Here is a 19,584-nt window from a genome sequence, read left to right on the forward strand (position 1 = left end):
TCGAGATCTGCTTTCATTGCCCACTGTCGTCTGCTCTCAATGTTCTTACTAGTTTTATTATTATTACAATCAATTTCCCCGAACTGAATTGCGATATATTGTGATCTAAGTGAATGCATGGATGGGACTATATACATGGGTTCGAACTATTACATGGCAGTACAAGGCCTGAACAGCTCTAAAATCTCCAACATGCTCCCCAGTACTTACATCTGTTACCTGGCCATAAATGAGACAAAAGTCTCTGCATGGTATACCAGTCTGATGGGAACTTGTCAGAAATCCGATGTATGTAAGTGATGACATGCTCTCCTACAAGTCTGACGTCTCCTTGTGACATATGGTGAACCTTGTGGATTCCTACATGACCAGGTGAACCCGTATAAGATAGACGCTGTTTTGTTGATGTGACGAAGTTGGAAAAGTGTTTGTTTACTCATGTTGTTTCAGACTGAACAAGCAACATTTAGATCGCTCTGGGGTACGCTGAGAGCAAAAAAGGAAATTGTGGCATGTTGGCGGCAGGCTCGTCCCCCGAAAATCGCTTAGGCAGGATTTCACAACTGACGGCAGTCTTTAGTGGTCGCAACTTTCGAGGTGTGTTGATCCTCTGCACTGACACCCCAAAAAAATGCACCGATTGTCTCTGCAGGTCTCTGCAGGTCTCGTGTCAGTGGCACGGCTTGTGTGCACTGTTGAAAATGAGCCTGTGCACTCATTTGAGGCCTCATCCCCAATTGCCGTCAGAGTGCTGGCTTTTCTCGCACGTCAGAATGCTCAGGCAAGCCCGTTTGGTAAGCTTATGATATGGCCAACTTATTTTTGAGCTAACAATAGGCATTGTGGGCAGCCTCAGACGCCGAGGTTCCAAAACACTGTGCCCCACGAACTTCTCCTCCCATTAATGTTCATGGGCATGGTCTTTTTTTGCTGTATGTTCCCTTTGCTCTCCCTTTGCTGCGTGCCCCATGAAAAACCGGAGCCGGTTGCATTCATGGGGCACAGTACTCAATTAGGAATGGTATCTTTTTTCTTTTTTCACTTCTCACCCGTGCACCCAGTCACTTACCTGCACTGTCACTTCCTACAGCTCTTGGCAGCCATCCGATCTGTCAACGGATCACAGCGGCTCCATCTGCAGAGCTCTGTTTCCCCGTCTTCCACCACCACCCACACTCTCGGGCTACAGGCACCAACACATCATTGTTGGCTGCCGCCACGCACCATCTTCCACGCCTACTTGCCCTGTGCTTCCTCTTGCTAGCATGCATGGCTATTGCACACCTTCCTCCCTGCACACCACAGACACCACGTGCTATCAGGACCTGCCGGGACACATAATTGCATGGGCACGGGGAAGTCTCCAGTGTGCACGCTGTCTCGTGGTTCGTAAACCTGCCCTATTGCCTGCCGAACATGTTGCTCCTTGCTGCTGCAACCCACCCTTTCGTGTCTGAGCCACCTCGCACGCATTTTTGAGGTATGTGACTCTTTTGAACTTCGGTCTAACGGTACTCACCAGAATACACCCAGGGTGACCTGTGCAGTCGGCAGCCGAGCAAACCAGTGGTCTTTTTTACATAGCCTGGTAGCTGGAGTTCATCTTCATGGTATGTGTCTCCTTCTTCGATGTTCCTGCTGCTTCTCCTTGCAAAATGATTTTCTTCGCTGCTGGACTTCCCCAGCAGTGATTTTTAAATTATTTTTTGGCTATTATGTAAACAATTAGCTACCTTAGCAAGTTGTTGCCTCTCGCTGCCACTTTCAATGACAAGAGATGAGAACTGAGTTGACCTTCTCTTGGGACAGGCTACTGCAATGGCATGGAAGCCTCGATTGACGACAATGTCACCCGGAAATGCCAAGACCGCACCACTAGAGAAAGAGGTGAACCACTAATCCAACCCTATCTTCTATGCAACAAGCTGATCATCTACTTTGCATCTACCATGACAGATTGCCGACGAGCGAGTCCGACTGGACCTCGAAGAAGCTGTATGGTGTGATGAGCACCTCAATGGTCTGATGACGAGCTGCCTTGAAGATTTCCCGGACGACAATGAGTCCGAGCTAGCAGATTATGCAGCTGGCATTGCATGAGGCAGCATCACTGATCAGACGCAAGACAGGCATGCCAGGCAAGTCAAGCTCCTGATCACTTTTACTTTCACAGTTGGAATTTACCATTTACCGTGTCTGACAGAATCATCAAGGCTTATATTGTGTTCCACAAGCAGTACAACACTGAATGGGACCCGACTGCTGTCACACGCCAAACACCTTATGACATCTGTGCCTTCATTACCCACAAGTGTGGTGAGAAAGACAAGGGGTATGAGGGCAAAAGGGTATGTTATTTGGTGGTTTCCTTCACGACAGGCATCCGATACTAAGGTCTCGACTAGTTCTTGACTGCCATTTCAACCCGTGCAGCCCTCAGTTACTGGTACCGGCACTGTCGGCCCAATGAAAGTGTTACCGAGTGGTGCTGCAACAAAACTACTGGTGTGTGGTGAGTGCAAGTTGTTGCTGCACATTTGTCCACAGTCATGAGACATCATTGAGCAGCCATGGCCTCCCCACTCGAGCTCAAGCTGTGTCAGAATTCATGATCGGGCTAGAGAAGATGAAGGCCAGGTCTGGTGAGGTATCACAGTCTGCACGTGCCCTTCTACGTGAAGACATGCACCGCCTCAATGACTACTGCATGAATGCTACTCGTATGCCTGAGGAGCGAAGGTGGGGAGTTGTTCACTATGTGTGTGCATGTGGTTACATCACCTGTTCTAGTGCCTGACAATTACTGTGCAGACTGCCTATCTCTTTGCGTGGCTGATGCTGCTTTGAATCGAGGAGGTGGTCACCCTTGAATTTTCGAGTGTTGAGATCGTTCCAGGCGAGCGTAGGTGCTAAACCACCAGGCTCTCCATTTTGTTGTCTGATATTGACACCTTTAGGAGCATATGTCGAGATTCGCCTCAAGACCCATAAATCTGCACAGACTGGTGTCCTGCACACTTGGCGCCTATGGGCAAATGATGCCGATCCGAGACTTTGCCCTGTGCGAGCTCTTATCCAGATTGCATGCCTCTATGGTTCTCATGTGCCACCGAGGGGTCCCCTCTTCTTGCGCATTGGGAAGTTTGGTGACATCATGCATGATCAGCCTGTGGTAGGTGCCACTCAACTGTGATCATTAAATTAGGGGAGCTCAAAGTTGAACACTCATGTTTATGATTATTGTTGCTTACGCTTACACCCCCCCATTCTCACTGATTTGTACTGTTGAGTAAACAAGTCAAAATATGTTCGTTTGAAGTCTGCTTACTGTTACCGTGGTACTTTGCCAGCGCTAAGATATATCTCCCGGTATCAACACCATGCCAAAGAAGGACACCGCACCCGCCATCCTGGATAGGAGGGAGGGTGGCGAGGTATCGTGACTCATAACATTGATGATTAGAATGGGCCATGTGCTCAATATCCACATCAAATCACCTCGGACTCCTCATCGCCTCCTTCAAGTTGCTTGAATATGATCCCCGTCGTCTCATTGTTTTATACGCTTGATAACTTTATTCATCATCAAGGATTCTCAATCCCCATGGCATTCCCATTCATATCTTTATTTATATTATTTGACGATAGACGATATGATTGTGGATTACTTATACAATTATTGTATGTATTAGCCTTGAGATCTCCGTATTTCAATTGTTTTGAGGATGTTGTTGTGGTTATCGTGTAATGATTAATGAACAGCTTGGAGTGGAATACAATGAGTGATGAATCGTGCTGAATCAAACTATGCAGGGCCAACTGTTGGTGTGGTTGAACTGCTATGAAAAAAGACTGTTAACCTTGACTTGGAGTCAGAAAAACTGAACCACGATCCTCAGTTTTGACTTGTTGCACTCATCGGATGCAGTCAATCGACTATTAGCTCATGCTAGGTCGAATATGAGACTACCAGAGATGCACAAGATGTGAGACGTCAATGGATGGTATTGATGGGATAGCAAAAAATACTACAACAAGATCACAAAGAAAGGGAAAATACATGGTGAGATGAAATGTTTTCTATGTGGCGCGATGACCATCATCAGGAGCAGGAGACACACAACAGAGAAACAACACCACACGAGCCGAAGATAGCGTGTTTGTCGAATCATCAGGACACAAGCAATATCACAATTAAGAAGCAAAGCAGCATCTTCTGGTGTCAATTCTGGATTGGCGAGAGTGCGGAGGACCATGGACAACAGATATGCACGGAGATACTGATCATGTAAAGGAACTCGTGCCATGGTAAGTACTAGCAGCCTCACTGTGGCTGCACAGCGATCAAAATTTGCTTAGGATTACATAATCAGTTTTGGCGTGCGATGGGGGGGTGTAAGCATAAGCAACGATAAGCATAAATGTGAGCGTTCAACTTTGAGCTCCCCTATTGATGTCATGACAAGCTGATGTTTTGCAGTCCACCAGCATTCTTAGCTGTGCCCTGACCAGTGACCTTCAGGGACTTGCATACTCATCCTGGGCACTCTATGGTACACACTCATTCCGACGAGGTGGCTGTCAGCACTGCATCCGCAACTGTAACTTCGACGTGAGCATGGTTGCTGCCTGGGGTGGCTGGTCACAGGTCGAGGCATTGACCATGTTCCGTTACTTCTACTCACCCAATGACAACCACGAGCACATGGTTGAGTATGACCGTAATGATAAAAAGCGGGCGAAGTTCTAATATCGAGAGATCCTATTAATTTCACAAGAGAGTTCAGCATATTCTTCAAACTCTAGTCTAATCTTCTCTGTCTAATCTCCCAGTAAAGTAGCGAGACAAAGCAACATGATTTAATTGTTCACATTCATCCTAAGTAGAGTAACAAGACGAAGCAACATGATTTAATTGTTCATATTCATGCCTTCTTGTTCCCATACCACTCCTTCCCAAGCTCTCGCCAGACATACCAGTCATTTCGATCCCCCCAGACAGCCCTCCACAACTCCTTGGAGAACTTGCCACTCACCAGGTCAACATATCTGGTATTCCTTCTCTCATCCTGCAAGTCCTTTTGACAGTGAGGGATGGCTTCGACAACCATCCGCAATGCTACCAGTGTTGGCTCGCCAGCACCTCACCACTTCTTGCTCCCAGAGGCAGCAGAGACAGTGAAGTATTCAAAAAAGCGATCCCTGTCACCTTCGAAAGCACCAGCGAGCAGGCCATACAGCCGCTCACGCTTCGTGATCTTGCCCTTGAGATGCCCCCACATCTCATCCGTGGCTCTGCCATCTCGGGGGCCATAGCGTTCATGCACGCGGCTCACCGTTCCATCTTCGACCTGTTGAATGGCATCGCAGAGGTCCTGGGCACACTGGATGCTCTCAATGTCAAGCTGGCAGCTGTTGAGCACTGCCACATCATTGACAGTGCATGGCAGGACGACAGGAGCCTCGGTGAAAAGTGGCACCGACAAGCTGGAAGACGTCTGCATGGTCGCAGTATGGTTGGGTGCAATGAACGGAAGAAGTGCTGAGCCATCCCCTCGAAGTACGAGTGGCAATGACCCAGGTTGGGCAAAGATCGTGACAGGGGGCACAGACTGAGCCATTGATGGAATGGTGGGCAGCAGCACCCACAATTGTTGAGTCGGTTGCAGAGATGCTGCGTTCGAAAGAGGTGCTGGAGGTAGAGTGGCCACCATCAGCTCCACGGAGGGAGCAGTCATGCACTGTGCACAAAAAGATTCAGATCAGCACAAGCACGAGAAATTGGAGAAACATGGGCTCATAACTCACCTGTGGGATCATCTGAGTGGCAGGCAGTCGTGCAGAAACATTGCCCAAGCTCGACAAACGCGAAATCGCAGTCGAATCTCCATCGCAGGCGGCACCGATGAGCGCGGAGATCATTTCGTTGTTTTCTGTCTGTGTCCGCCCGTCGAGAGAGAGAGGAGATGGGGCAGCAGATGGCATGGTCTGCACCATGAGATTCATGAGCAGCTTGACAGCCTCCTGCAGAAGGCTCGCATTGCAAGGTTCTGTGTTGCAGGGTTGAACGTCAGTCGAGGAGATCAGGAACCACAGAAGACAACATACCAGAAGATCTGTCGCATAGGAAAAACTCCTTTCCACAAGCAGCCATGCTGGCCCACTCTTCCCCAAGCTCCTGGAGCCAGCTGAACTGGCGTTGCTTGATATGGTCTTCATGGGTCTTCAGCGCGACGGCAGCGACAAATGAATCTTCAGCGGAAAGGTTAAGGCCATAGTAGTCCGTGAGCCTCTTCCGCTGCTCGTCGACACGGCCGTTCTTCGTCACAACCCTCTTCCCTGCAGCAGCGTTGGCCTGACCGATCCAGAATGCGATCTCCGCGCCCTTCACCTCCTTCAGCAGTGCACATGTGAAGCCGTCTGGAAGCGGAACACTCGTCATCATCGAGAGACGAGCCCAGGGGTGTCGTCAATTCGCAAGACTCGGGATGAATGAACGCGGGGAGACTCGGGACGAACGAATGCAGGGACAACTAGAGACGAACGAACGAGGGGGGAAGGGAGAGAACTCCAGAAATGGGGAGCTAGTGCTGGGCACCAAAGTATGAAGCCGCGAGTAGATCTGCGACAGGCTGGTGGTGCTAAACTGACAATCACGCGACAGATGTTTAGCGTCCGAACAGAACAGCTGGCGAAGAGCTCACCAAAGACAAGACAAACTAGAGAGTACCCAAGTAGTACTTCCCACAGGATCTGACAGCTGCAATGGATGTTCAGTGTTTCGAACGAACGTGAGAAATGGCGAACGAGCTCAAGTACTGTTACACTTCCCGCAGATCCACTCACTTCGCAGCTAGGGTAGGACGCGACAAACTTGATGCAAATGCAAGACCACCCAAAAATGCCCGATTTGGCGAACGCACGCGTTTTGCCGTCTTGCCGCCGGCGCCTCCCCTTTCTGGGGTCTTTCCCACAGCCATCGTGCCTCGGGGCACGCGCTTACAAATCCTCCCCCGCCACATCAGCGTGCCCCAGGACAACAAAGCACATGTCGGATTTTGGTCTGATTACATGCTACGTGTGTTTAGGGTCGTATTATACGTGCTTTCTATCTCCGATTAGGGTCTTGCTAAAAAGTCGTTTCTGCAGTGAATGGTACGGCACGTTGCAATTGGCTCGCAATATCATTGAAAATTATTGAAAAATAGCGAGAAAGTGTGCAAATCAATTTCAAGATCAGCTGATTGCGACATCTTTCATGGCCTTCGAAATTGAATATTACCAGTTTCTCAAAATCCTCCTCGAGCCTCGAGGTACCTCTTGCTTTTTGCCAACTCACCATTCTCCTTAGAAACACTCCATGCCCGTTCTCTAGACTTTGGATGTCTTCCTGACCGCCCTTTGAAATCAATGAACGTTCATTCAGGACTATCTAAAGCTATCATAACCTTGAGGAAAGACGCTTCCGTATAAATACAATCGAGACCCTTTCATCGTCAAGTTATCCAAGCTCTACAACCTCGTCCACACCTGCAGTGGTCACCCAATTCAAGCGCAGGCGGGAATCAGAGTGCGTCAGACGACAGTATTGTGTAATTATCAAAAGCTTTTTCTTCTCGTGTATTTCTGTTTAAAAGGCGATTCCAGGTAGATCCAGAATCCAGATAACATCGTACCGCTGAGACTGGCCATTTTGCAACATCTACTTGTTCTCGGTCGGTGATGATTCATTGCCAGTGCTTTGTCAACTCATCTCCCGTTTCAGTGTTCAATGATAAGAAAGAATTCAAACAGAAGGATGCTGGTATGTTGTCGTTGTATTTAAAGCTGAAGACTCGACGTTGACGAGTACCGCAGTCATCACTTCGATATAGTTTGACAACGAAAATCTTGAACTGGACTTCGGGCGACTGGAGAAGACAGGGTGCCAAATCAATCTATTTATAGGTGATTCAGTGACACAGATGTCAAAATTGTAAATGTCCTCGAGTCCATTCGCCAAGATCATGTTCGACCTCCTGCCTCAGATTTTCGTCGGGCATAAGACTCACATAGAGGACTAGAGCTGCGAAAAATCTGTCAAGGCGGGGTATACTGTTAAAGAACCTCTCATGAATGCGTTTCAACGTGGAGAATACATCATGGACGGAGAGCTCCAAGGTCTAGGTTCGAGCAAGATTCAGTATCGTATTCTTACGAAGCAGCTCCAACAAGGTATGTAAGCACGCCCAACGTCTGCCTTCCTCACTCATGAATATACTAGTTAAGAGGATCTTCTACAACAGGACTGCGTTCTATTCCTAGGACATGATCGTGTGCGGATATCGCTTGATGCCGAACTTCGATGGTGCGCGAAGACAATGGGACAGCCGGTCCCGTGCTGGCGGCAGATCGACATTTGCATAGACCATCATCCTGAGCAGCTGACATCGGAGGCTATATTCACGCTCTTCGAAGGCATGGTGTTTTAGAAGTCAAGCTTCAGACCCGGTTCGGACAAGAGCCTCCCAAGTGGGTTACGGACCTCGTTCAGTCTCACCTCGTCGAAGCTGTTCCCAAGTTCGGGTATGATTCTCACCAGCAAAGCATTTCTACGCCACTAACGGACTGTCGTTAGTAAATTCATCCACAGCTGTGCAGTCTGTGTTACCCTAGTGCCAAATCGTGTAGATCTTGTGCCATTCTGACTGCCCCAAAGTGAGTCAAAAGACCTGCCTCTGATGTGCTCCGCTCACCTCACATCCCCAGTGGACGCTGACATCCTGAAGCCAAACACCGGTTACCTCACCGTGGAGCGCCGCAAAGGCACCCCCGGGCAGCAGTCTGATGTCATCTCGCCAGCGCATTCTGATGTTGAGCCCATCTCGGAGGGCGAAGAAGACAAGGATATTGATTTGGCGCCTTCTAAAGGCGAAGACTAGCGCACTGGGCGGCCACACGAGGACGTCTCAGCGGGGGTAACAGCACTCCTGAAGTGGTGTGTGATGAACAGACACTATTATTGAAGGACTGTGTTGATCGACCCGCAAGGTCTGCCGTCTTCTGTATTTTATGAGCGACTGCAGGCGAATAAGAATGTGTTTCTGCGTGCGGAACTTGAGGGGCATGGGAGGCTGCGGGTTTGGATGAGGGTTTGCGGGAGCCTGAGGAGAAATGTTTGCTGGTGAGAGACTGGACCGCGCTGTCGGCCCAGCGGATTGCATTCCTTGTTCATATTGAGCCCAGGTCGTTTGCTCATGTATACCGCACTAGAAATGGCTTAGCTTTTCGGTGCTCGCTACGACGTTATTAAATTTCGTGGATGCTGATGATCCTCGAGGTCTGATCAGCGCTGCTACTTTAGGATTCGATGCTGGAATTTCACAACTTTCACATTGCATTGGTCGTTGCCATCAAGAGAATATCACGAACGTGTTATTTAAAGAGACCTTGGAGGCGACGTTCATCAAGAATATCACCATCAATGTTTTATCTGCACGTTTCGAAGAACAAAGAGTCGACTTTCCTTGTTCGGTCATGAAGCCGTACAGAGCCAAAGTTCCTTTTCTGACATGTCCCGAGCGTTAACTTGTAATTTCATCAGATATCATTATCCATCAGGATGTACGAGGCTGCGACAAGCGATGCATCAACTGCGCGATGCAATGTCGAGTGCAGTGCTGTTGTATCAGATGTGTTTACTATTTTGGTTTGTCGGTATTCGATAATCAATCCAACATCTCACTGTCTTTCAAGTTGCCAGCGAAAATTACTAATCGTGCATGCGCACCCCTCAGACATTTGCTCTCTAGGTTAGTTTCTCCCTTGACTTCACTCCCAGAAGATCCCATCCCAATCATCAAACACACTGCTCAAGTATCTAACCAGGCATGTTGGATCGCTCATACCAATGCATGAGAGGTGTGATACATTTTTGCTCTTGCGTATATAACTAATCTAACTTTGTCTTTGTGACATGACCAGGCAGAGAGCGAAAAGGTGTGCATGAGGCGATCGATCGTTGTATCAAGGCCTTGGCAGGAGAAAAGCGGTGTGAGGCGTGTGTGGTATTGGCAGCCCGGATGGGAGAGAAGAGTTATTTCGGGAGCTGTGTGTGGCGTTTATAAACGATGTTCTTAATATCTGACATTGCTGATCACTGATTTCTGATGGCCCGCCGACAGAATGTGACATTGTCAAGAGACCTCGGATGAATTACGCTCCGTGGGCCGGACCAATGAAGCGGAGGCACCGTCCATGTTCATCGAAGTGTGAGATGGCAGGCTTTTTCAATAATTGCATCAAAGGGGGAGTCAGTCAATGCAGAGGCCCTAGATTGAACTAAAGTTGATGCATCTGTTGGTCGTGAAATTGCTTAGCACTGTTCGTGATTTCGCCCCCTCTATGCCAATGCAGCAATTAGTGATGTGCATGGCCCGGCTTTGGGCCGTGAGCCAGCCAAAGCCGGCCCCCATTGAGCCAGGCCTAGCCAAGCCAAAGTCACGGCTTGCATAGGGCTTTGGCCTGGCCCATGATTTTGCGAAGCCTAAGCCGGCGGCCCAGGCCGGGGCTTTTAGGGTAGTATTATGTACTATGTACTGCGTTTCCAGTGCCAGACTCTATTTTTGCATTCGTCTTCTGCTTCGCCCGGCCATCGCTACATGTCAGAATTGACCAGTTAAAGGCCGGGCCGGGCCAGGGCCAAGCCGTTCTCGAGGGCTTTGGCCCGGCCTTTAATTTCTGAAAGCCCAGGCCGTCTGAAGCTGGGCCAAAGCCGGGGCTTTCGAGCCAAGCCGAGCCGGAACATCACTAGCAGCAATGCTCCTCATACGAAAATGCTCACTCCGATCTATCATAGCAGGAACAGTTATCACCCCTACGATGCTCACTTTGGCAATAAGAACACTGGATTTTGGTATATATCTAGGACAAATGTCATCGCCATACGTCGACCAAGTTCGCTGCTTCCTCATACCCATCCTCCGATAATATGCCCATAGTCTCAAATGATCCCAGTTGGTGGCCGTTCATCAATGCGGATAGGGTTTTCAGCTATTTTGCAGGTACGTGGAGCCTGTCGTATGATGATGGTGATGTGTCGTTTTCACCTTGGCTGCATATCGCAGTTGCAGTCTTTGCTGGGGGGATGTATGATTGGGGTAAGCAAGATAAGCATCCAGGAACCGCTGATATCCTTATGGTAGTATTTCCAGCATTGACATTCGGGCAAGAGGTAGGCTGATGCCATTACGGGAGCAGCCATCTCGCTAAAACAGGTTTTACAGGTCGAACTGATCTGGGTGAGCATAGTCCCACGTCAGAACAACAGCATTAACTTCGAATATTTGGCGACAGAGGCAACGCTGGTCCCTCGTGACTTTTCTCTATATCAGTGTATGTAGCTTGCATTATAAAAATGATTGGCAAGTCGTGTTGATTCAAAAGCATCCCAGGCGCGATATCTTGGAATGTTATTTATTGTGTATGTTCGGAGAAATAAGCAATTGGTGTTGTGCTGATCAGTCATCTCTCGCAATCAGGATCCAGGTGCTGCGTATGTCTCATATTCACCATATCTGTTTTTTCTGACTAGCGGCATACAGCCAGTGTTACAACAATCCCAGTCACAGATGTAGTGAGTATTCTGCACTAATACCTGCCATTCCTGTCTAATCAACTGCACTCCCCTGTAGGGGTGAGTGAGATTCTCGACCAGCTTGTTTGTCCAATATATTCACTACCATAGATGTGAGTTCGTTTCGAGTGTGATCCTCCGGCGAGGCTGTGACTGATCACTAACTGGGCTTGTAATGGTTAGGCTTTATCTTGTACCTCATAAGAAATTGGACGAATAACACCATAACTGTAATACTGGACGGTGAGCGAACCAGCTGTAATACCTCAATGATACTGACTTGACCGAGACAAGTCATCATGATCACTCGGTTACATGCTATGTACCAGCGATCCAGAAAGGTCCTGATACTTCTCGGTGTCGTCTTCCTGATTGTCAATATCGCGATCATAGTGATCAGCGCAATAATAACGAACCGTACTATTTCAGGGGGTAAGCTTCGATTGAAAGACTTCAATGCATGAGGCTCATTGAATATCAGAGGAGCTCATTCTCTCCGGCACCTATCAGTGCACTATTAACTTTGAGTCAGATACCATGCGTCTGTCGTCCATGACTTGGATACTGAGTACTGTATGGGAGGTCTTCGCACTGTGTCTCGCTGTCTGGATTGCTGTAAAATACTTCCGAGAACTGCGACGACAATCGACAGGAGGGATTCTCGGAGACTGTTTCACGGTGTTGATGAAATCTCATGTGGGCTACTTTGCGAGGTGAGCTCAAAATATGAATGACATTCTCTTTTACCGCTGACGTTCAGAACGTGCTAGCTTTGTTGCTGTTTCTTGCTTCGAGCTCGGTTATGATTTGTCGACGATGCCAGCGGTATGTCAATATGTCACCGACCTCTGCATGCGAGCGCCGTTCATCATTTTTATAGGACCAATACTATTCTCTAAACGTCCAGATTTACCTTGGGTTTCTTCAAATATTTATGGTTGTGCAGTTGCTTGTGCTGGGACCACGTCTCATCCTTGACGTTCGAGAATATCACGCTAAGCTTGTGGACGACTCAGACGCAGCAACTGCCATGACTTCAATTGCCTTCCAGGAGCGTGTACATGTGTCAACTAGCAGTAGTGTGTAGCACGGGAAATGCTCGATGTCACTGTAAGGATTGCATATCCTCTACGCACCGATCACGCTTCAAAACGAAGACGACGTCCTTCCGTTACTCTTCGCATCCGAGTCACGCGGATACAGTCTTTTCCATTTCCATTTTCATTTCCTTTTACGATCTTACATTGTGCTGAGACTCCACGATCCCCTCGCTTTGACCGCTTCATTTTACCTTCACCATATGCTCCTTATGCTCATTCTGGCCTAGTCAAGTGTTCGAAAACGTATATATACCGCCCATGTACATTCATACCTACATAAAAATCGAGCAGAATCCCATGCGCTGATTCCCCGCTCCAAGCACGACTGAAAAGCCTCACAGAAAGTCTCCGTCTCAAACGTTTTCCTACTCGTCTCAATTACCTTTGCACTCGTCTCGTATCTACTTCGTCCCCGCCGAACTCATGCCCAGCCTTACATCACTCGTAGGGTTGCTCTGCATGGAGCGGGAGAATAGTGTCATGTCCCCAGTTTCGTTGTGGTGCTTATGTGAACTAGTTATTTGGTGTCCTGAAGTATTATTGTTCGGATCAGTTCTAGGTCGAACTTTTACGTTACCATGGAGGAGTCTGACTACAGTGCTTAATAATTGTCGCATGACGTCAAGTACACAGGGTGTTCCATTGTAGAGGTCATCGATCTAACACAGGCCTATGCGTGATTTAATCATCGAACAAGCCCGCAGTCTGAATTTCAATGATTACCAGCAGTGCCTCCGTCTCGCTTGCCCAGCCCGTGAAGCATAATAGTTCATCGAAGGTCTCTTAACCTCGACAATGCTGCATTCTAATAGATCACTCGCCTGTGCTATCCTGATATCAATTAAAGACTATGGCTCAGGATGTATCAGGCTGTGAAAATCGATGGACCACCCCTACATCAACTGCGCCTTTTGTAATGTTGCAAGAAGCCAAATGATGATCGATCCCTGAACCAAGGACATGCGATGATAAAGGCGGTGCAGTGGATTCAGCATCGAGGGTTGTGCGGTATATATGCGACGCAACCCCTAGATGACAACAGAAATTAGGGCACATGGGAGAAAAGAAGATTTCTATGTGCCTGTGCAAGGTTCCATGGCCAATCAGGAAGCCCGACTTTTTCTTCGAATAGTACAGGCTCGTTCATAAAACATCGATGGTCATACTTACGATGAACCCTTGGGAGCGCCTCGTCCAAGATGTCCAGATGGTACATTCTGTTAGCATGGCGTCAGGCCTTCCAGCATACGCCCCTCGACGCTCAATCCAATGCACAATTTTCCTCCTTCCAAGACCTCGAGTTCAGTAGCCTCATGCGCACCTCCTCGCTCTGCTTCTGACTGGGTGATAGCGAAAAATACGATAAGGGCAATGCGACTCCGATGAAAGCTGTGCAAAACGCGCTGGATTAAATCCAAGGATTTATTCCCACTACATTAGAAATGGATTTATATAGATATCAGATACAGATAATCCAAGCATCAGATACTGAACGTACCTCTGGAAGGTCCTTCAGTACTAGTCCGTTGCTCTTCAGCTGCGCCTTTAATACATCTTTCAAATTTGAACCATATACTCTGCGCAGCCTCTGGAACTTACTTCATATTATGCATCACATCAAGCCACGTATGTACGAGTGTCATGCAGGCATCGTCACCTGGGCCAAACAGCGCAGTCATGCTCGCGTCTAGGAAAGGATGCGCTAGCGACGTCAGACAGCACCGACAAGGACAGTGGTTTTCAAGTGAAAATAGGATGAGCGCGAGCGCGAGCTGTAGGAGGTTAGCACTGTGATCGGCGACCAGCATTCAGATATTAATTCTGACCAAACCTTGTAGACTACGCCCTGGGTTCTACTATTAGTAGACACAAACAACCAAGGCTATGATATGTACCCGGTTTTCCAAGGCAATCATCATCTGGTTCCGTCTCCAGGTTCGTCAATGGTAGCGTGGGTATCGTGAAGTCAACAGTTGTTGGGCAGGCTATACTGTCATTTTTATCCATAACCATCTCTTATTATACACAACAGGTTATGCTTCCTTGTCACGGACTACTGACGGTTTGATAGGTTATCCATCACGGCTCCCACAATGGATAATATGCCAGACACCTTAATATGGTATAATTCTACTCGTTTTGGAGCTGTCCATGATGGATAACGGGTCGGCCAATACTATTTGGTGTGCTCCTACCCTTTCCGGGCTGTCATCACAGCTCTTTAAATATCTCCCGTCCCTCCCTCCACTTCTCCACGATTCGGATCTGATTTTCCCATCAAAGAAACGGCTCCCACGATGGATAATATGCCAGACACTTTAATATGGTATGATTCTACTCGCTTTGGAGCTGTCCATGATGGATAACGGGTCAGCCGATACTATTTGGTGCTTTCCTACCCTTTCCGGGCTGCCATCACGGCTCTTTAAATATCTCCCGTCCCTCCCTCCACTTCTCCACGATCCGGATTTGATTGTCCCATCAAAGAACCGCTACTGACATGACGTGTGGCCTGGAACCTCGGGATAATATTAGTACGTGCTTCTATTGGTGCCTCTGGTTCCTGCTGACCAAAAAGAACAACATATTCGGTATGTCTCCATTTGTCGCTCACCTGCCCAGTTCCCAGTTCAACGTTCAACCATGGCCCCGTCTGCTCGTGCACACCTGCACCATGGTTTTTGCTCCTCTCGCTCCCAGATCCCTCCTTCAGTGTCTTGTTGCAATTCTGTTTGCTTCACTTACGAGCTCGCATCCAGTCTCAGTCATTTTTAGTATCTTTCTCCACCTTTTTTTGTAGTTTACCACTGCTCTTTTCTTACATTGTGCTGTTGCAATCCGTATTGCTGTACTTTCTCGTTACATCGACATAGGTGACGCGTTCCAACGAAATTACCAAATAAGGAAATTGTAGTTGAAATTTCGCCAAGTCCCACTGTCCCACACTGAGGCGCCGGCACGATTTTTTTTATACTAAGACCTCCAGTGCGATAGATTTTCTCCAATTCCTCTCAATATAGGGCGCACAAGATCATAGTGTATTCAGTGGCTCAATATATACAAGTGCCTGTCAAATACGATGAACATTAAAGACACGTGGTATGCTCACAAAACTTGTCAATATGAGTATTCTACTATGATTTTCGTCTGTTTGAACAGTAAGATTTTTTGAAGAAATAAGAGCAGGATGGAGGGCATACCTCTTTGAAGAGGGGCATGCCGAGTCCCCCACAATTGTAGCAGCCTTGCGTTTCACTTTGACCTCTCCGATGTTGTTTGCCTGTGTAAGACGCGTGGTAGCTTGTCTAACACGCCCCGTCTTTCTCGGTGCACTGGCGGTGCTGGATATGTGTTCGTCCACAGTCGGTGGAGGTGCGTCAGCTCGTTTCAGAGGCTCGTCCATAGTCAGTGCAGGGGTTGCAGCAGGCGGCTTGGGTTGGTGCTGGTAAGTGCAAGCTGGGTGAACTGATTATGTTGGCACTGGATGTGCGCTCGTCTGCGGTCGGTGTGGGTGTGGGTGCTTGCGCCGGATGCTCATCAAAAATCAACCCAGGATCTACTGCTGGCAAGTCCACGCCAGCAGCCCGTTTTTCCGAGTGATGACTAGCAGTCAGGTACAGTGGCAGTAGAGACATTGTCCTCAGCATGATTGGTGGAGGCTGAATCAGACTGGTACCATGACACCAGGATGGGATGCTGGGAAGGTGAGGGGTTGCAGCCGAACTAGACCATGTCGTGTTATGACCAGGTTCGACTCAGAGTGCAGGAAAGTGAGAGTCTGGAAAAACATAGCTTGGCCCAAAAACGTCAGATGAGTTGGAGGAGGAGGAATCATGAAGCCTGTCATTCATGACAGTTATGGCGAATGCGGAAACTGAGGCGGTGAGAAGCGGAGCGGAGATGATCTCTGCTGATTCCAGACTTCGTGATTCCATGACTGAGATGGGTGTACCAGCCTGCGAGCTTGACAGGCGGCAGGACTGTAAGGCAATGAAAGAGAAGGAAATGACATCTCTGAGGCATTATGAGATAAGATGGCGTCAGGATGTGCAGGGAGGAGTGCTTCCATAGGGAGGCCCGTAAGCTGAGCCCCAGTCAAGAAAAGGCCCTGCATTTGATCTATCAAAGGTCCAAAGACCATCAGATAGTGAATCTACACCTGGCTGAACATGTGCAGGTCCCATCAATGCTTGACCTAACAAGGCCGCACTATGCTGGCATGACAGGAAGGGAAGCACTACTCGTAGAAGCTGCACACACTGAGGTCTGTTGTGAGTGGAATGACAGCAGTGTTCGAGTCTGGAGTCGGATCCCTTGGAGGACTTGGAGGCACATAATTGAGGCACGCGTGTCTTCCTAACATGTTCCGCTGCAAGTTGACAGATCAAGTAATGATTATACGGAAAATTCAATGATAGCTCACAGGAAAATGGTACCGACAAACTCCAAGTAAGGATTGAGGTGACAGTTCAACAAGGTCGGGTGTAGATTCATGCCAATTCCTGCCTGCATGATTGACGCCAGTGTGGTAACTAAAAAACTCGTGAGGCACATAGTAATTGAAGGTTGACAAATAAATAAAAAAACATACGTGAGTGCATTAAGTTTACCATCCAGGCGAGGATCAGGGCCCGCACCAATGACAGTCCATTCAAAACCTGTCATGTGCTGGATAGCCTGCAGAAATTGTGAGATAGGACCAGTGCATTCTTCGAGTGCCCTGATGCAAAATTTGTCAGAAATATAGTAAATAGCCCAGAGAGGAAGGTCTGACTTTGCATACTGCTCATTCGTAGGACACACGCCACCTCCCCCTTTAAGTCCCCCAAGGATAACTTGAGCCTTGGAGTCTCGTTCTTCTTGTACTTTTGCTTTACACAAAGCGCGAACCTCCTCACTAGAAGCATCATACACCTTCCTAGTAAGCTCCTTCAAGCCTCGGAGTTTTTCTTCTTTCGTGACCAGGGCACCTGCCTCGATTTCCTTCTTCACCATCTCTTGTACGTTGTCTTTGTACATCATTTTTGAGAACACCTCAACCTCGCTGTGCACTCGTGTACCCTTCGCTTTACTTCCCATCAGCTTTGTGATCGATTTGGTCATCGAGTTCACAGCCGCTTTACCGCTCTTCTGGGACCGGTTATTAAACCATGTTCACAGTTTCTAAAATTTCCAAATCAGTGCTCGATCGTGTGATTTCATATGAGGTGAGTTGACCCTATGCCTTGCGTCTACTGCCTTTCCTAACTCGACATTTTGGTCCTCGGACGATGTGACTGGTACGGTCTGACCTTTGAACATTTCATTGATCTCTGGCCATTTTTTAAACCACTCGGCATATAAGGGGATCCAGAATTGGCTGACAGTAGCCTGGAGTTGTGCACCTTTAAGAAAGGGCTGTAGTACTGCTCCAGAAAGGCCCTCTGTTCAGGCAGTTGTCCATGTGGCACCTGGCATGTTTAGCTGTCATGTCAAGCGCATTGAGTTTATCTGATTCTTGATATTTAGGGACGTGTGTCATAACTTACAGCAGTGAGTCTTGAATAATTTGAGTTGCGGACGCTTCACAGGAGTTAATGATTATAAAATTTCATCAACCAACATTAGACTGTCTGGATCGGAGTCAGAAAAAAATTCATAGGGACGCCAGCCAATAAAATTGCCTTTCCCTCTTTCCAACCACCTATATTAGTATGCAGGGTCAGACAAGCGACCAGCCAGTCGGTCTCGACATGACAGATCCAACGAAAATTTACACCAATCATCATCTTACACCTCTTACCTTTACCCTTAGCGAGCTCACTGCTACTTTGCAGTTGATAAAGGATCAGAATGGTAAGTTCTAGTACCAACGTCTTCTTACCTCCACTGAATTTGTCGGCAGACATCTTCGATAATCATGAGAATGACAGTCCTGAGCCCATCCCTTCACCTGGTCTAGAACCTGGAGCCTGTCCTGCATGTGTTTTACGTGCTCATCGTCGCAAATGCTATGCGTGTGGCATGAAGATCCATGATGCTGTCTGTACCATCCACATGACTACTCAGCTTTCTGCCAAAGAAATTGCCGCTAGTAACTGTTCTGATCTCGAGGGGGTACCTGAAGAGGTAATGATGCATTCTTTGTTCTCCGGTATATTAACATTCTATTAGTCACAGAAATACACGCAATCTCATAGCTAGTGTCACCACGCATTGTGCAAGTATTTATGACTTATATTGCCTAGTTGTGTATGTAACTACATACACATGAATGAATGTTTGTAGTGTGCTCCTCAGAATTTTCATGGCGACTGTTGGGAAAGATTCAACCAGTCGCATTGAAAATATAGCCAGTTTTCAAATGACATTGAGCCAGTCATGTTAAATATTTAGTGCTATGAGGTTACCAACAATATTTGACAGCCCAGTCATGTCAAATCTATAGCAAGCACTTGTTATATTGAAGACAGTTTGAACTTTGAGGAGTCAAACATGTGTCCCAAAGTAACTTGTCCCGAAGTGGTGGCGCAAACAGTAGGTGTTTACTTACTAAGTTACAGTCGACTTCGGCAACTTCACACTAGACTGCACACCACACCCACCATCTACATTTTACCTGTTCTTCTAATGTCGCCAAAGTACCCGAATGAGGAGCAGCGTCGTGCCGCTCAGTTTAGCATCAAAAAGAAAACATTACTTTCGGTAATGTTTCAATATTTTTCAATCAACTTTCTCAATTCACTAATTTACTACTCAAGACACCTGTTGTGACGAGCAGATCAAATCACGAGAGAGATGGAGGCGCCAGGAATGGTGCTAGTGAGGTTCGTTTCATATTCAGGATACTTGAAATGGCTCGATTATAACTGTGCCGTGCCAGACTACTCA

The 19,584-nt window shown here is 47.7% G+C and overlaps 6 protein-coding genes across 6 annotated transcripts; 4 read left to right on the forward strand and 2 right to left on the reverse strand.

The window, feature by feature from the left end:
• Positions 1–1,845: 1,845 nt before the first annotated feature.
• On the forward strand, positions 1,846–3,193 carry EDB91DRAFT_1255849 (uncharacterized protein; the record flags this gene model as incomplete). Its single annotated transcript, XM_041324054.1, has 7 exons — positions 1,846–1,887; positions 1,957–2,063; positions 2,174–2,348; positions 2,406–2,512; positions 2,569–2,758; positions 2,854–2,902; positions 2,958–3,193. 7 exons carry the CDS (start codon positions 1,846–1,848, stop codon positions 3,191–3,193), a joined length of 906 nt encoding a protein of 301 aa, XP_041169846.1.
• Positions 3,194–4,774: 1,581 nt separating this feature from the next.
• Positions 4,775–6,867, reverse strand: EDB91DRAFT_1209957 (uncharacterized protein). The gene is made up of 6 exons (XM_041320754.1): positions 6,812–6,867; positions 6,705–6,760; positions 6,109–6,646; positions 5,809–6,050; positions 5,178–5,741; positions 4,775–5,132 (listed from the first exon to the last, which is right to left on the reverse strand). Exons 3-6 carry the CDS (start codon positions 6,443–6,445, stop codon positions 4,926–4,928), a joined length of 1,350 nt encoding a protein of 449 aa, XP_041169847.1. The 5' UTR covers positions 6,446–6,646; positions 6,705–6,760; positions 6,812–6,867; the 3' UTR covers positions 4,775–4,925.
• Positions 6,868–8,141: 1,274 nt separating this feature from the next.
• EDB91DRAFT_1255851 (uncharacterized protein) lies at positions 8,142–8,921 on the forward strand (the record flags this gene model as incomplete). The annotated part of the gene is made up of 4 exons (XM_041324055.1): positions 8,142–8,214; positions 8,269–8,347; positions 8,458–8,612; positions 8,749–8,921. The coding sequence occupies 4 exons, from the start codon at positions 8,142–8,144 to the stop codon at positions 8,919–8,921; spliced, it is 480 nt and encodes a 159-aa protein (XP_041169848.1).
• A 634-nt stretch (positions 8,922–9,555) lies between these two features.
• Positions 9,556–10,171, forward strand: EDB91DRAFT_1173940 (uncharacterized protein). The gene is made up of 4 exons (XM_041320315.1): positions 9,556–9,688; positions 9,736–9,791; positions 9,868–9,900; positions 9,964–10,171. The coding sequence occupies exons 1-4, from the start codon at positions 9,624–9,626 to the stop codon at positions 10,104–10,106; spliced, it is 297 nt and encodes a 98-aa protein (XP_041169849.1). The 5' UTR covers positions 9,556–9,623; the 3' UTR covers positions 10,107–10,171.
• A 798-nt stretch (positions 10,172–10,969) lies between these two features.
• EDB91DRAFT_1087973 (uncharacterized protein) lies at positions 10,970–12,701 on the forward strand (the record flags this gene model as incomplete). Its single annotated transcript, XM_041316322.1, has 12 exons — positions 10,970–11,042; positions 11,106–11,212; positions 11,265–11,279; positions 11,335–11,373; positions 11,573–11,614; positions 11,673–11,674; positions 11,726–11,727; positions 11,798–11,857; positions 11,909–12,046; positions 12,096–12,327; positions 12,385–12,439; positions 12,522–12,701. The coding sequence occupies 12 exons, from the start codon at positions 10,970–10,972 to the stop codon at positions 12,699–12,701; spliced, it is 945 nt and encodes a 314-aa protein (XP_041169850.1).
• A 3,147-nt stretch (positions 12,702–15,848) lies between these two features.
• Positions 15,849–18,015, reverse strand: EDB91DRAFT_1087974 (uncharacterized protein; the record flags this gene model as incomplete). The annotated part of the gene is made up of 9 exons (XM_041316323.1): positions 15,849–15,861; positions 15,915–16,170; positions 16,196–16,437; positions 16,725–16,833; positions 16,975–17,083; positions 17,138–17,246; positions 17,306–17,434; positions 17,498–17,844; positions 17,932–18,015. The coding sequence occupies 9 exons, from the start codon at positions 18,013–18,015 to the stop codon at positions 15,849–15,851; spliced, it is 1,398 nt and encodes a 465-aa protein (XP_041169851.1).
• Positions 18,016–19,584: the final 1,569 nt, after the last annotated feature.

Source organism: Suillus paluster (assembly GCF_016628075.1).
Source record: "Suillus paluster strain FC165 chromosome Unknown EDB91scaffold_158, whole genome shotgun sequence".
Classification (NCBI taxonomy): domain Eukaryota; kingdom Fungi; phylum Basidiomycota; class Agaricomycetes; order Boletales; family Suillaceae; genus Suillus; species Suillus paluster.

What these genes read in the sequence shown, in the direction of transcription:
- EDB91DRAFT_1209957 (XM_041320754.1), bottom strand. Translation starts at nt 6,445, where the DNA reads ATGATGACGAGTGTTCCGCTTCCAGACGGCTTCACATGTGCACTGCTG. An exon ending in CCTATGCGACAGATCTTCTG is followed by an intron (nt 6,051 to 6,108) that starts GTATGTTGTCTT and finishes CCTGCAACACAG; the next exon opens with AACCTTGCAATGCGAGCCTT. An exon ending in GCTTTTTTGAATACTTCACT is followed by an intron (nt 5,133 to 5,177) that starts GTCTCTGCTGCC and finishes GGTGCTGGCGAG; the next exon opens with CCAACACTGGTAGCATTGCG.
- EDB91DRAFT_1173940 (XM_041320315.1), top strand. Translation starts at nt 9,624, where the DNA reads ATGCATCAACTGCGCGATGCAATGTCGAGTGCAGTGCTGTTGTATCAG. An exon ending in CTCAGACATTTGCTCTCTAG is followed by an intron (nt 9,792 to 9,867) that starts GTTAGTTTCTCC and finishes GTATCTAACCAG; the next exon opens with GCATGTTGGATCGCTCATAC. An exon ending in CTCATACCAATGCATGAGAG is followed by an intron (nt 9,901 to 9,963) that starts GTGTGATACATT and finishes TGACATGACCAG; the next exon opens with GCAGAGAGCGAAAAGGTGTG.